General features: G+C 36.2%; 1 protein-coding gene across 1 annotated transcript; it reads left to right on the forward strand.

Annotated features, from left to right (window-relative positions):
• Positions 1-10,090: 10,090 nt before the first annotated feature.
• LOC140781943 (E3 ubiquitin-protein ligase RHA2A-like) lies at positions 10,091-10,558 on the forward strand. The gene has a single exon (XM_073128255.1). The coding sequence runs from the start codon at positions 10,091-10,093 to the stop codon at positions 10,556-10,558; it is 468 nt and encodes a 155-aa protein (XP_072984356.1).
• Positions 10,559-16,619: the final 6,061 nt, after the last annotated feature.

Consider the following 16,619-nt stretch of genomic DNA (forward strand, 5'->3'; position numbering starts at 1 on the left):
TTAAAATTCTCAATTAAGCATCAGTATTTTGTGCAGTCTTTCTAATGTATTTTGGTGTTTACTGATACGAGATGAGTCCTGATTCTGAGACAAGCTTTAATATGCTTTCGTTGCAGAGTATTTTTCCTACCACTATTGTAACTTTCTTGACAAATATCTCCCTTAGACTCTATAAAGTAAAGAAGAGAACTATTTTAATAAGCAGAGAAACCCAAAATTTGAGAGAAAGAATGGCATATTACTATATTACAATATTACTATATGCACTGTAACACCCAGATTTAAAATGAAAAATTTTTTTTGCCGCATGCACCAAGCGCGTGCGATACTTGACCTACTCCCTGTCCTCCTCTACTTCTTTTGTTTTCGTGTACGCCACCTGCTATCACCGTTCACTTCCTCCTCCACCCCACCACCATCTCTCCCTCCCTCCCTCTCGTTCTATTGTGCTGCCGACGCCGGAGCCGACGAAGCCTCGGCCCCGGAGCTGAACCATGCGGATCCAAGCCCTAAACTGCTCTAGGTAAGCCCCTGACCGTCTCATGTATTTACAGTAGTTATCTTCTCAACCTCACCTTCAGCGGAGTTCCCGTCGGCTGGCGACTTTGCGTCTTTACCAATCCGGTCTGAGAGCTCTGTCTAATGGTGTGGGAGAAGTGGATACCATTCTTAGTGGGCTTCGAGCCTCTTAGTGACGGGGGTAACCTCCATGGCCGCTGGCCATGGAGTGCACCCCGTCGCCTCGTCAGCCTCCCTGGCCGCTGGGTGAGCTACTCCTATTCCCACTGTAGGCGTTGGAGTGGTCTTAAAACCTCTCCACCGTGGGCTTGAGTCCCTCCTCCTCCTCCTTTTCCTTTCCCTCTCCTCCGGCTAACCACCCACTCCTAGGTGATGTGCGTAGGTTGTCGGTCTCGAGGTTTGGCTTCTAGCGACGTCAGTCACCAACATCAACCTTGACCTCCCTCCTCTCTCTCCTTCCCTTGGAAGGAGATGGTGAGATGAAACCCCTCTCTTGGTGGGTTGTTGTGGGTAAGACTGCAGCCCACCAAGGTCCTCTTGCCCTACTGGATTGGACCCGAGCCCAATCAAGTACCACCGCTGGGTGCCAGTAGACTGGGCTAGGCTTAAAGCCCAGCCTAGGCCCATGGAGGATGTCTTGACCCTATAAGCCCCATTTCCTTATCCTCACCTTATTAACTAGCCTAATCACTTCCCTAAAAAATAAATTTTTATTACCTAAATAGAGTAAATTTTAGGATAATATGAAACTCAATCGTAGGAAACCCTTGACGCATGTGACTGATCAGTATTTGAATTATACTCCAGATAGCCCTCGTTAAATAATAGATTTGAAGAACATAGTAGAATAAACGTAGAGACCGAATACACCCACCTGCACCTAAGAGCTAAACCTAAATCCTATGATAAGGTAATTAATTCTATTAATTCACTAACCCTACGTATGACTTTAATAACATAAATTATTAAGCTCGACACCGCGCGAGGTTAGATTTTATATGAGTCTAGAATGATGCAATTGCTTGATGGTGTACTATTCATGATGTTATAATATGATATTGCTAGCGTATGCATTTAGTGTAATCGTTGTACATCCTTGCATGAAATACTCTTGTATATCTATTTGTGATGAATGTAGAGATCATGATGACTATCACATAATTTATATAATAAATGACACTGCACCACTTGCACCTATCATTAGCTAGCCGAGTTCTAACTAGGTAGTGCCCTTCACTCACTCAACCCGGGGTAAAGGGTAGAATATATCGTGTAGTACTTATATTATTAGCGCCTATACTTGAGGTTGTTAGCCTAAGTGGCATTCAGATAATTACACTACCTCGTTAAAATGAGATTACGATGATAGTATGAATATGATTGTGAAGTGAGGATATACCTCTAATAGTACCCAATGATGTAGGGTCATGGCGTCCACTGATGAGATGAGAGCTCTTGACCATTTCGTTATGGGTGAAGGTGATTTAGAGAGAGTGAGATATGGGCTTACAACCGGAGTCTTTAGTCTAATGGCCACAGACAACTGATCATATGCAACATTGCGATGCATGTTTGGATGATATTACTGCTAAATATATATATATCCATCCTCAATGCATGAGATGGTGAGCATGTGATATCTAACCCTCCTTGACTTGTGTGAATATGAGGAAAAATACCCTTTGAATTCTATGCTAATATGTGAATGCTATGATTGGGATTGTGTATGAGTAAGAGATTTGTATCAGACTTTTATACTTGTATAAGCTTATCTTGATATAATTAGGAGTTGTTATGTTCAAGGACAATACCGTGTAGTCTCTATCATTTGCATTGATTAAGTAATTCATTGTAAGTTTTTTGGATATGCTTATTATATTGTTAGCAATTATGGGCATGCATTAGAATATGCAATTGTGATTACATTGTTATAGATTATATGAATTCTACTTGCTGGGTCGTGTGCTCACCATCTCTTGGTGGCATCATTTCAGAGTTAGAGGAAGCGGATGCGAGTAACGAGGAGTAGCTATCTTTACTCCACTTAGAGTTTACTTATATTTCTATTAGTTGCATTGAGCCCCTACGAGGGTATTATGATTTGAGTTACATTTTAGACATATATCTTTGAAGACTTGTTATGGCATATGAAATTTGTATCCGAATTTATATTTTGCTTGTGATCATTTATGGTATAAACCTACATTTTTATGTATTTTATGGAAATATGTTACTAACAAGTTACGTGATGCACCGCATTGGAAATTTACTCACGCGGTAAACATGTGTATTTGGATATTTGTGTGTTTCATGCACATTCTTCAATAATAATTACGTGGTACTTTTGGAATAATCTCAATCAAATATTTATCGTAAGGAGATTATCCTGGATAGTTTATTCTTCCTATTTTAATACTATCTTTTGTATTAAAGTGAGATCATTGCGATCTAAAACTTAGGTCTAGGTAATTATCTCTGCTGTGTATTTTGTTTTATTGATAGTGAACTCTAGTCATCTATGTTCGTAAATGTATGTTATAAGCTCATAAATATTCTTGTTTGCGTTGAATATATTCCGTATTTACTTACTGTTTAGATTTTCGAGCTTACATGCATAAAGCTGCAAACAAGACTTACATGAGTTATAGACCCGTTTATGAGCTTGTATGTATAAATTAGCAAACAAGGTCTACAAAACCACAAATCAATAATTTAAAACTTTATTATTACCAAAATAATAATATTTTAAAACTTTTTTATTAAAATCAAAAAACATTTTGATTCATTAATTTTATATATTATTTATTTTTCTTCAAAATCAATGTTTTTATTTTTATTTTTTTACATTACAACAAAAATAATAATTATACTTTAAATTAGTTAAAGATACTTAAATTAAGAAAAAGAATAGTGCTAGCTAATCAAGGTTTGAGTTTACCCTCAAATCAAACAAGGACTAAAGTATGATGAGTCTATTTCGTACTAAATGCCAGGAGGAGAGGAACAATCATGAGTTCGTCATCTTCTCTTGAATATTCCACACGTCTTCGACTTCTTGTAACATATTGAACGGTGGGGGAGCATAGCGTAGCATATTGCGTGTTGGGAAAAACAACGATATCTAAAAGGATGAGACAGGAAGTCACTCCCCCTTACCACGTAAAACTAAAGTAGGAGCAATTGCAGTGCTTACAAAAACTACGTGCTTAGTCACATATTAGAAATTGGCAGTAGTAGAAGACTGGAATTATTTGAGACTTTAAGGGGTGTTTGGATAGACTAAAATTTTACGAAAAATATTTGTAGGAATTTGGCTGTTCTTAGGAAATAGGAATTTTTCTGAAAATTTTGGAAGGATTACTTTTCTTTGGAAATGCCCTTTTTTAAGTGAGAAAAAAACAAACATCTCACCTCATTTTTTTTAAACTACGCTTGGCTCTCTTTCTCCCTTTCTTCTTTCACTCCCTTCCTCATCCCACGCTCGACTCTCTCCTTTCGCTATCACCACCCTTCTCCTCCTCAGCCTATCACCACCATCACCAACTCACTATTATCATATTCTCTGTCACTTCTCCTCCTCCTACCACTACCTTCTCCTTTTTCATCTTCCTCTTTTCTCTTTTTCTAAATTTTTTCCTTCAAAATTTTCTAAAGCATCCAAACAAGATAAATTAAATTAATCTAAAGAAAAAATTCATATAGAATTCTCTAACGATATTTTCAATTCCTACGTTAAGAACTTCCTACTATAAATTACTCATTACTTATCCAAACGGGCCTTGGGTGCTACCATGTCACCTTGCTTGTTGAAAGAGATTACAAAATTAAAATTTTATCAAAAAAACAAACACCTTAATTTTGTTTTCATTATTATTTGACTTTGCAAATTTGCTTTCAATATCTAGAAAGTATGGAAATATTAACTATAATTATAAGGAAACAAATACTATGCTATTAAATTAGTTAAGTTAATTATACTAAAAAAATATAAAAATATTCTCAACAAAGTTATACTATGGGCATTTTAGTTATTTTAAAAATATAATACTTCTATTTAACAAAATATTTTCATAATTTTAGTTCAAATCTAACCAGGATATTTTATACGCATATTCGCTAAATCATAAATTTTGATTCATAAATAGTAAAAATATACGGTTAAACTGTAATTACGTTATAAAATAGGGTGCAATATACAAATTTTTCTAGTATTAAACTAGGGATATTTTAGATGCTTTGATTTTATTACTTTTTAAAAATGTCAAAATACTTTCTATTTCGTCGTAAATAAATATTTATATGGTAGGACAGCAAAGATAATGAAAGCAAAAAAAAAAAGTGTGTGTGTGTGTTTATTTTTTATAATTTCCTTATAAAGTTTGTACATGTCATTGTCCTCAAACTAATTTTGCACACCTTTTAGAGAGAGAAGTATGAGTGCGACGAGGAACAAGTGGGCAAGTTGGCATTAAAAAAGAAGTACAATGGAGATGTCAGGAGAGACAATTATGTGGTTAATCTTTTTAAGACGCATGGTCGGTGGATTTGGAGATCTTGGAGGTCTACTTCTTTGACCAGTATTCGATATCCATCTAATTGAGGATTACCATATTCGTCGTTTTGGTCCGCAAATCTCGGAGTATCTGAATTATTTAGGCCATGATCTCCTAACTTCCAAGTAATGATTGATTAACCAAGACAATATTGATTGCTTTCTCATCTAATCAACAAAGGCATGTGGTTGCTCTTCTAATTTGAAGTAGAAGGAATACGATGCTTATTTATAGTTATCAGGATTGGAGGAATCTATAAATAAAACACTCTCTTCTCATTATTTATAAATAGAGCTCCTTTGTTGTTTTAAAAAAAAAAATTTCTAAGGTTTGATTTAGTTCCATGTTGTTGTAGTTTGATATTTTATAGGCTTGATTTTTCTCTATATGTAACTAAATGAACGGATTAGCTTTATTTATAATATAGTCATTGTAGCATGTTATTTATAATTTTATCTAAAAAGATAGCAATCAATAGAACCCCTTAGGGCAATTAAGGAGCTAGTTTGAGTATTTTATTGGACATGATTGGCTTTTGCTGCCCTCCTTCTCTTAGGGTTGTTGTCAGCCTCCTCTCCCCTCTCCTTTCTTGCCTAGTCGGAAGTGGCTAAGATGAGGGGGAGCCGTATTTTGCTTCTTTTCTCCTCTCATTCTCTCCTTTCTCTCTCCATCAATTTTATCTCTTCTTTCTATTTTCCTTTTGTTCTTGGTTTGCTCAGTGTTTGATGAGAGGTGGGTTTCTCTTCCCTCGAAGGCACATATAGGTTTTCTTTCTCTTCTCATTTTTTGGTTAGTGGTGTAGAGGAAAGTGCGAGGGGGTTGACTGGTTATGCCATAGATAATTAGAAGTTCTGTGAGGTTTTTTTCCTAGGGTGATTCATCCTTGCTATATGTAGTGTTAGTTTGCACCTTGCCTTTCTCTCTCGTCCCCGCTCTTTGATAGTCGAAGTTTATCCGTTATTTTTTTCCCCAACATTATTCTCTACATGTTTGATTTGTTACTTTTTTGCTCGAAGATTTTCGTGAATGACGAGTTGTACGTGCATACCTAGGTGAGCAGAGGTTGCGATGTCTACATCCCTATTTCCATTAGCGATAGGTGTTCATAATCTTGCTTGTTCGGCTTTATCCACCAAATTTTCTCTATCTAATTTAGGTGCATCCTGTAATCCTTCTTGATAGAATGAATTTTATAACTATAGTCTTTCTCTCTCAAAAAAAAAAAAAAAAACCAGGGATAAGTGTTCTGCTAATTTTATGTGTTTGCCCAGCTTAATATCATGTTTTATATAGTACAATTTGTAATTTTCTTAAGTTATTGGGATTTATTATAAGAGTCAGCACCCTATCTCCCCTATTTTATTGTTGGCTATTTTACTTGTTTTTTTTCTTTGTTAGGGTTTGATATCTCTTATTTTCTATTATAGAAAATTTTAGGGCTTCTCTCAGCAGTTCTCATGTATTGAGCATTGTAACTTTTTTATTTTCTAAGTGATGTTCTGCCTATTAGCTTTTCCTAAAAAAAGGAAAATAAAAATGAAAAAGGATTGACTCCATAGTCCACTTAGTCTACGGAAGAATTAAAAATAAAGTTTTACAAATTATTTAAAAATAGGTTAGTGTTGCAATTCTTTTTATATAAGTTAGTCTATGATAATTTCCTAATAATTATGATTGCAAAGAAGAAAGAAAACTAATTTTCTGAAAAACTTGTTTAGGATCTACATTTGTTGCTTTTGATGTAAAATTATTTTTTCACTTTCCTAAAATTTATGTGAGCAAAAATAGCAATTTAAAACATTTTCTAATCGAATGAGAGATGCGTACATAAAATAGTCCCATGAAATCAAGAGTCCGTTATCAATAAATGGTCCCATAAATCTTTACAAATTTGGTATATATAAAATATTACTTTATTTTTTTTCTTAATTGCAAAATATAAAAAATTGAGAACTACAAAAAAATATATAAGAAAAAAATAGATTAACAAGAAATTTAAACATTGCTAACACTGTAATTTTAAGATTAATATTTTAATACATATATTAACATTGCTAAATAAGCAAATTATATCATGTATTAACCATAAAGGTATAAGACACATAGTCGAAATAATAGAATGTAAGATCTTACGTTTTAGTGATATAGGAAAGCTTTTGTTTAAATCGTAGAGGAATAAAATATCTTACTTTTTGGTGATATAGAAAATCTTTTGATTAAACCGTAGAGGAGATTCCTCGGAAAAAGATGAAGGATGAAATGAAACCCTAGACCTATTTTGTAGTTAGAAGACAATGGGAATAATGCTAAAGTGAGAGCGAAATATTCTTTCAGTGCCAACTGGTTTTTTTTTTTCTTTTGAAATGAAGAGCTATATTAGCTTTGCCCCTCACTCCGCTTGGGCTAAGGGGGAGTCCAAAATGAAAAGGTTACATAGTTTTGGGGGATCAGCTTGCCAACCCAATCCAATCCCTACAAGATCTTAAGCATCCCTTGGCTGCTACCCAATCTACAACCCGATTTGCCTCATGGTACATATGGCGGATCCGAACATTTCTGATCTAAGTCAACCTACACTGACTTACCTCCACTATGTTCCTAATACCCCAAAGGTTACTTTCCTCACCCGTAAGGATCCTTGCCATTACCAGGGAGTCTGTTTTGAGAATTATGTCCATCCCTCGCTCAACCATCATAAGCCTTAGCCTAAGGGCCCATAGTTCCGAAAAAATGGTAGAGCTCTTGGGACATGGTTCCCACACCACCTATAATAGCTCCCATTTGTTATTCCTGGCGATCTCTCCGGCTCTACCTTGGGTCGTGTCTCCCTTCGTGTTTATTTTCACCCAGCCTACGTTTGACGCCTCCCACTTGACTGCCCTCTTGACGACAGCCTTTGCAGAGGATTTGCTCCTCGTGGCATACTATTCAGCCATCTGCGTGGCGCGCCACACTAAAGTTCTCGCGCACATCGAAGAATCACCGAAGACCACTCCATTTCACTGCTTTCGTATCTGCCAAAGTGTTGTCGCAATAACCCCCTTTAATGCCTTGGCCTAGCCTGCCTCCTCAAGCCATGCAACACATAACCAATCCATGTTGCAACTAGGTTTGGTGCATGGATGAGCTCACATAAGCCTCTTCCATACCTCACAGCTATACACATAGTGAAGAAGAGATGATCACTCGTCTCTTCATGAAGGCTACAAAGCACACAACTCTCCTCCGGGCCAATTGTCATGCCACGGAGGAACCTCCTTGTAAGAAAAGAACCCTCGGTGCCGTCGGCAGCCTCCGTAGCCTTTTTCATGGGAACATTAGCAATGATTTTTTTTATTATTAAGAACTGATGATTTGCAGCCTCTTCAACTAATTGGCCATCCCTCATACTAGAAGGGCAAAATTAAAAAGAAAAAGGGAAAAAGCCTCAACTGCAGCTCAAAAAGGAGGGTAGCTAAGTACTATCCTAAACACACTAATCAATTAAATAATCGAGATCATGTGGTAACAAAGGGCGTTCTTGGTTATCAAAAAATAAGAGAAATGAAGATACCTTAGAAAGTAGAAATTCCTAGGGAATTTATTTCTTAATAACCTTTACTAGGTGGAGAATTGACCAGAAGATAATTTCATATTACTTCCTAATATTTGGTGGACGGAGAATGTGAGATTAAATTATGATTTCTTTACTTACTGTTGTTTAGTTTTGAGAAAGAAAAATAAAAAATAATAGTAGGAACTTTAAAACATATATATCATTAATTGAAAAGAGTATAAAAATAAAAATAAGGGTATTTTTTTTTAAATTAAGTTAATGAAATTTTAGTGATTTGTTTAGTTTAAGAGGTATTCAAAGTTTCGTTTGAAAATGCATCAATGTAAAAAAAAAAAATACCGTATAGTAAACACGTGTGTGTAGGTATATGCATGGGTGTACATACGCCCGAGTACAATGCCAATCTTCTAAACAAAGTCGTGTTTTAAGCCCTATTAAAATGCTCATTAAGGCAATCACACACAGCTTACAAAAATAAGCTTGATTTAGGACGGTGAAATCCTTATTTTCCTATTGTATAGCTCATATACCACTATCTCCGCTTATACTAAACTGACTCGCTGCATTTCAAAACACCTGCACTTATAGTAGATAAACATAATTATTAATTTTAGACAGTTTAGGCGGGTATATATGTAAATAATTGAGTTTAGAAGAGCAAACAAGTTGGAAAAAATATTTGATAAAATAATATAAATTATTTTAGAAACTTATTGGGAACTAGAGTTGGGAATTTGACTGTCTCCTATGGAAAAGAAGTCGATTTCATAAAAAATGGACAAGTCATGCGGAGAGGAAGTCGGATGCTCGAAAATAGGAGAGAGAGAGAGAGAGAGAGAGAGAGTATTTATTTTTTAAGAATTTTATTTTACTTTTGATATTTACTTGTAAAAAATAAATTAAGAAACTTCATTTTTTAACCACACTTTCTAGTTTCTAACTCACTTCTTTTTAACCAAATGATAGATGGTGCAATAGTTCCTGAAACTATTTATTTTTATTTTCTAATTCACTTCTTTTTAACCAAATAATAGAACGTGCAACAGTAATTTATTTTATTTTCCTCACTTTCTGCAACCAAACAAGCACTAAATGAGCTAGGTGCCATCAGATTCATAAAGGAAATAGAAAGTCCGAATCTCAAAAAGAATTCTCTAGAGTCGAGAGCGTATCCACTTTCCCTCCCTCTTCCCCGGAAAAAGAACCACACTTTATTTCCCCAGTGGCTTCCCTTGTAGACCCACCGCACATTAACTATCCATCATCGGTTATCCTCCTCGCTCCTCTCTCCTCTCTCTCTAACACGTCCCCCACTCTTCCCCAATTCCCACGTAACCCCCTCACCGCTTATAAATATCCTTCGTCTTCTTCCCTCTCCCTTTATCCCACCGAAATAAAACTAATTTGCAGAAACAAAAGGGACCAAATCGAAAAAAGGGAATATCGAAAAAGGTAAAAAAGAATGGGGATCTCGAACCGTCTACACGACGTCTCCGGCGACTCCATCCCACTCATCCTCATCGCTCTCGCCGCCGCATGGATCTCCTACCTCCGCTCTCTCCTCCTCCGCCTCCTTTTCCCTTCGTCTCCCACTTCCGGCGACCTCTTCGCCCCTGTCGGCTCCGGACTCGCCGGCCTCGTCGTCCTCGCCGATCACCTCGCGTCGCACCCCGCCTTCCCCTTCCACTGCGAAGACGGCGGGGACGAGCGCCGGCGGCCGGACTGCGTCTTCTGCCTCGCCGCGATCGGAGATGGGGATCGTGTCCGACGGCTCTCGTGCTCCCACGTGTTTCACGCCGAGTGCCTCGACGGGTGGTTTGATCGGATGAACCTTAGCTGCCCGTTGTGCCGGTCGCCGCCGGGCACGGCGGTGGACGGCCGGGATCGCCGGATCGGGGCCGACCTCGTCACGTGGCTCTCAGGGTACTGATCGTTCTGTTGTTAAATATTTCGAAAATATCCTCCGTTTTATTTATATTTGCTTATCCCTCTTTCTGGATAGTTTTTTGAGGACCTAAATGCTCTAGATGCTGCTGTTAGGTCTTTCTTACCTTTGATCTTTCTTTTTTTCCCATTTCTTTGTTATGTTGTTTCAATTTTTCTCTTTTTGAGGAGCTCTTTTGTAAATTTGTCTCCCGGTATGAAGGGATGTTGGGAAACGGAAGCCGTTGTTAGATATATCAACTCTGGAGGAAATTAATTCGCGCAGGATAATTGTTATTGTTTACTTCCTCTTAATTTCAAGTTTATCATTCTTTATTATGCACATGATACGATCAGTGGCGGAGGCAACCATTTGGATAGTTAAAACTTAAAAGTAAAAAAACAAAAAAAATTAAACTAGAGCATTTTTATTCAATACTTATAAAACAGAACAATAAATTAAAATGGTAAAAAATTATATAGTTATTACTCTTACAGAATGAAGACAATTATTTTTTCTTTAATTCATTTTTCCCCATCTAGTGGCTAAGTTATTTTCTTAGATGCGTAACCCTAAATGATAGTTCATGTAGTAATCTTATCCTAAATTAGCAAATATTGTAGATAAAAATTATTTATGGAAGAAAAAAAGTGAGAAGAGGATAGTGGATATGATTAGCTTCAACTCTCGTAACAGCACACTTGACGCAATTTGGTGAAATATTATTTTTGGGAATGAAACCCCCAATTTCTTAGTCGAAGGGTAAGACAACAATTACTTAGAATAGTAGTTAATCTTAAGTTTAGGATTGTCTTGGATGCTAGATTTGGATAATCTAGACAGAGGAAGTGAAAGTCCGGAGGTGGTTGGAGAGCGAAGACATTCATTGGCTCTCTGCTTTCTAATTTCGTGTGTGATGATTCGTTGTCATTTGGAGGGAGAGAGAGAGAGAGAGAGAGATGGGGAGAGCAGGAAAGATCAGGAAGAGAGACAGAGACCATTGCCATCCTAGTCGCTGTTATTGCCAATGCTTATCCCTGGCGTATGCTTATTATTGTCGCAGCCACTTGGTAAGAGGCGACTCATCTGTTTGCTTGTCTTGTTTTAGCCTGCTCATTCTGCGTTTTGAGAATAGTTCTCTAGAATTTGGTCGATTGGCATACATCTACGACTTCCTTGCCAGGTCTAATGGCAAAGGGCCGGGCGACAACTGACGACAAAAAGAAGAGAAAAATAAATAAAATTATCACCTTTCAGGCAAAGAAGATCGTAGTATATACAACAGAGCCTTTGTGCAGCAGCCGTTCAATTTGGAGAAAAATGAACAAGTAGAATCTAGCGTAGAGGGACGTGCTATTTGTTTACGAGAAAAGTTGTACGTGTCGAAGCAAAATAACACAATCAATCAATCAATCAATCAACCATATACAGCTGGGACTCTAATGCGGAGCATTACCGACAACCATTCAGTCACTTTTGCCATATAAATATTTATTTTTGATGTCGGGAATCTGGACATTACTAGCTCATTTTACTAGTCATTTAGATTGATTGATTAGTGCAAAATTTGAGGATGATCATTATATGTGCTTTAGATTTTCTCTATGCTTGAGTTATGATAAATTTTTAGTTTTTCTAACAGTTAGAAAACAAAGAGTTGTGTGTTGTATATTAAGGTTCAGTTAACTCGTAGAATAAGACCCGACATTTAATACCAGAAAATGAGAGCTAATACTAAGTATAAATTATTCTCTTATTTAAGTTAAATATTAATATAAGAAGTAATATTTTTTTTGAAAAAAATAATAATTATATTTAATGTGATATAAAGTTGATATTAAAGTAATAGAGAATAATAAATTTGTGTTGGAAATTGGTGATATTTAAATCAAATAATAAAAATATTCTTGATTGATGTAAAGTAGGACTAGTAATTACTTGGTCTAGTATAAGGACAAAATAATAATTTTAGATTATTATTAAATTAATTTTTAAAAAGTTATATGCAATAAGAGGAGAAAGACTAGTGAATTAATATACCAAAATAAGCTAACTTGTTTAGTTACTATATTCAAATAAGGACGCTTACTCAATAAGAAGGCTATTCATGTTCCACAAGTAAATAAAGACTAAGAGTTATGTGTGTTAAATCATATGTCATCACATGTATAGTTTTATTCTATAAAATGAAAATCAAGTATACTTTATAGTTTTCTATTATCTAACTTTTGACAACTATCGAGAGAACAATTTTTTTTAATCTTTCAAGTTATCTACTATATTCAACATTCTAATAAACTAGTATCAAAACTAGTTTTTCTTGAATAACTATAATAACTTCTAACAATTTATTACAACCCCAATTCTCTCACATGATTGGAAAGAATTATAAAAAATAGAGCATCCAAATGAATAAAGTACCCAAATGAAGGACCTTTATGAATCCTAAGATCTATAGGATATCCTTAATAGAGTATGACTATGTTGAGCCTGAGGAAACACTGACATTCGTATGCAACAACCCGATGAGTTGAAAGAAGACTAATGACAAGAATAATAAGACATTATTTTTTATTAACCAAGTATTGGATGCGGCAATTTTTGAATAGATCTCAACTGTTTTGACAACGATGCAAATATGAGATTCACTAATGTATTGAATACCCCCCCTGCAAATACACGTACTCACATATGGTTTCCACGTGACCTATTAGTATATATTACTATACAATATATAAAATCCAAAGTTTCGACAAATTACTCGAGCAAGAAGTAACCAAAAAATACCATAAGCCACAATAAACCCCTCAAATATATATGCCCATCATATTATAATTACAACTCACATATACTAATAACAAAAGAACATGTTATATATTATCCTAAATCATCAACTCTTTTAACTCTGGCTCATGTAGTGCTACCACGTAACAATATCAAACGCTCACATCAAGTAACACCCATCGATAAGGGAAGATATCTAGCAGTAGTATTGCTTACCAATTTCTCGGTGAATAGTTGACTGATTGTTTGTCACCTATAATTAAGGACCTCAGTAGTAGGACTATCACCATCACATGGGTCAGCATTGCGCCTCGATGCTACCTACACATGCACTAACTAATCATCATTGCAGTGGAGCATTGGGCTCAACACAGGTTGTGAAACACTTGGCTCAACATAGACGCTCTCACCCTATTCCCATTGGGTGTTGCTAAGTCCAACAACCTATATCTCTCAGTCATAGTTTAAAAATCATCTAATATTTAATCTTTGTATTTAATAGTGTCATGTCTACTCAAACTAGAATACGCAATGCCTAATAGTCCCCTCCTAGACTGATGTGACTCAGACTCAATTGGATCATCTCAACGGGCACATTGGGTTTGCTGGGTTGATCCCTCTTATCTACGTTTAGTCATTTACTACTTTTGAGGATTTCTAGTTTCAGGCCGAAGCATTCAAACGACCCATGACGTTGCAAATAGAGAGAACTCCTCAATGACGAGTTCGAACGGCTTCATGATGTTGCAAATCGAGAGCGCTCCTAGATGACGTGTTCGAATGCTCGACAAGCCGTTCGAACACATTATAGCATATTTGTTGCTTGGTTTAGGGTTTAATTACTTTCAAATTAGTTAGGGTTAGCCTTCATATGTATGTAGAGAGCAACATTATCTAGGCTATTAACAAAGAATTATTGATTTGCCTCTATCTCTATCTCTATCTCCTCCTCTCTAACTCTTCCTCTTGATTTCTCCCTCACATTCTCTCAAGCTAGCCGACGCCCACCCTAGCCCGACACTCCTCCTTCCTCCTCATTTGCCATATGCCCTAGACTCGTAAGGCCGACCCATTTCTCCCTCCTCTTCCCCTCTAAATCTCAGTCTACCTACGCCATCATCACCATTAATGTTCTCACCATCGCCAACACCTTCATCAAATTGCCCACCACCATTACCACAAAGACACCCTAGGATTAGTTCATATCACTTAACAACCTCAAAGCCAATATGAATATAGATACTAGATACACTCTTGCCCCTCATCCCGGGCTGATCGAGTAAAAATGCACTATTGAGACGAGATTTAGCTATATGGTGATATGTGCAAATAGTGTAATAGTTAACATCATAAATCATATGACATATACATCGTAGTTATCATATCTTAGGAATGCACCCAATATTCTACATATAATTATGAAGCAGTAAATAAATATAATTATGATGACTAGTAAATAAGCATATGCACGTGCATGATATGAATGTGATGAAACCATAGAGTAAAACTTTACTTAATTTATTATCTACAGTAGTAGATTATAGACGATTAACTTGCTTGACATCGTTTCTTAGTTAATTAACTCCTCTTGCACAATAGGATCATTCTCGTATAATACCATGATAATAAAAATAATAGAAGTATAAGCACAAAAATTACCTAAAAATAATTTATTAGATAATCCAATGACTACCACAGATTTGAGTATATCTAGTTGAAAATTCTAACATTTATTGCTCAAGTAAAAAATTAATATAATAATAATAATGGCCTAACATAATATTAAGAATAATTAATACAATACCTTTATGATAATTATTCTCGATATTTAGCTTAGTTTAATAAAAGTTAAACCATGTTGAAAGGGATCAACAATCACCAAATGGAACTAATTCACCATTAGGAGTAGTAATCAATAGAGTTTCCTTTGACCATAGTTACATTAATTAATGTGAACTTATAACAATTATTATAAATAAGGGAACTATATGCTATTGGTGATTAATATTTAAGGCTCAAGTAAACATGGTCAACTAAACAAAATGACTTAAACTACAACAATTTCAAAAACAACCAACCCACTTGGGCCAGCTCCCCACTAGGTTGGGCCCAAAGCCCAACCCAACCTAGGCTGGGTCGTAGCTCAATTAAAGGTAAAATTGGACTGGGCTACTTGCAGCCTAACCCACCCACAACAATCATAGATTGGGCCACAACCTAACCCAAGCTCAACTTGGGTTGCAAGCCCAACTTGGGTTGGGCTGCTTGTAGCCCAACCCATCCAACATTGGACCGCCCCTAGGGGTGATCTTTTATTCCGGATCCATATTTTTAGTCCGGATAAGGATTCAAATAAGGAAATTGGATGAATAACAATATTTAAAACTATATCCTAACTAAACGGATACGGATAATTTTTAGATAGAGGATTAGATCTTAAATAGATGTTGATTGAATTTTAAATGAATTATGATATTTTATTTAGACATAATTAACACAAAATTATTAAGAGTTTCACAAAAAAATAAATATTTTGTATGTTAAATACATATAAAATTAGAAAAATTAATCTCTATAAATAATATATAAAATATCATTAGTAACAATATCAATATTCACTATTTAAATAAGCAAAGTAGAAGCTATAAATCATTCAAAAAAATATGTGGGTAAATTGATATCCTATCCGTATTTGAATTCGAAGATTATATTCGACCCGTATCAGAATTCGTATCCAGAATTTTTTCAAAAATTCTATCCGACCCATTTTCACCCCTAACTGCATCGCATCCAACCCAAGCCAACATCACCCACTTTCTCCCCTCTCTCTTGATAGGAAACTAGATGAGAGAGGAGAAGAAGGTGGTTGCCAGCGATCACCACTATCGACAGCTTGGTCAGCCAAGCTAACAACTTCCCACTGGCCAATGGAAGAAAGCACGAGGCGACGACCTAACTGGAGATGAAATAGGGGCCTCATCTCAAAGAAGAAAAGCTAGACAACTAGGGGGTTACTGGTTGACGATGGTCTTGGCTACTAGTGGTCCAAATCAGTGACGCGAAACCAACCTTAATTGTCAGAGTAGCCCACACGAGATGGAGATGACTAGTCAAGGTGACTGATAGCCATCGGGCCTAACCCTATGGCCGACGTTCAAGGACGACACCTGCACGATGAACAAAGCCATGAGGGCACCAAAGGGCGACACTAAAAGACTCGTCTCGTGAAGGGGAAGTTCTTGATCGAATGGGGAGAGGAGACGACGACGAAGATGGTCGAAGG

Source organism: Typha latifolia, chromosome 2, assembly GCF_019914945.1.
Source record: "Typha latifolia isolate L0001 chromosome 2, TyphaL0001v2, whole genome shotgun sequence".
NCBI classification, from domain to species: domain Eukaryota; kingdom Viridiplantae; phylum Streptophyta; class Magnoliopsida; order Poales; family Typhaceae; genus Typha; species Typha latifolia.